This window comes from Eurypyga helias, unplaced genomic scaffold, assembly GCF_000690775.1.
Source record: "Eurypyga helias isolate BGI_N326 unplaced genomic scaffold, ASM69077v1 scaffold25005, whole genome shotgun sequence".
Classification (NCBI taxonomy): domain Eukaryota; kingdom Metazoa; phylum Chordata; class Aves; order Eurypygiformes; family Eurypygidae; genus Eurypyga; species Eurypyga helias.
Genome location: NW_010251137.1, coordinates 1 through 203, shown reverse-complemented (window position 1 = coordinate 203; position 203 = coordinate 1). Strand labels below are relative to the sequence as shown.

Here is a 203-nt window from a genome sequence, read left to right as displayed (position 1 = left end):
AGAGGTGCTGCAGGGCACGCTCCTCGCTGCTGGAGAACGCCGGGCTCCCGAGCGCAGACTGCGCTCGCTCACGCTTTGCCGCTGGTTGTTTTTCTTGGCAGTACCCCACGATGTACAGCGCGGACCCCGAACACGGGCGCATGTTCAACTGCATCCAGCGCGCGCACCAGAACACGTGAGTACCGCGTGCGGACGCGGGCCGT

At 66.0% G+C, this 203-nt stretch overlaps 1 protein-coding gene across 1 annotated transcript in view; it reads left to right on the top strand.

Annotated features, from left to right (window-relative positions):
- LOC104509855 (microsomal glutathione S-transferase 3-like) overlaps positions 1–179 on the top strand; it is an 879-nt gene extending 700 nt beyond the window's left edge. The window contains exon 2 of the mRNA XM_010151928.1: positions 102–179. Within this exon, the coding sequence (XP_010150230.1) occupies positions 102–179 (78 nt within the window). The remainder of the gene's footprint in view (positions 1–101) is intronic.
- The last annotated feature ends 24 nt before the right edge of the window (positions 180–203 follow it).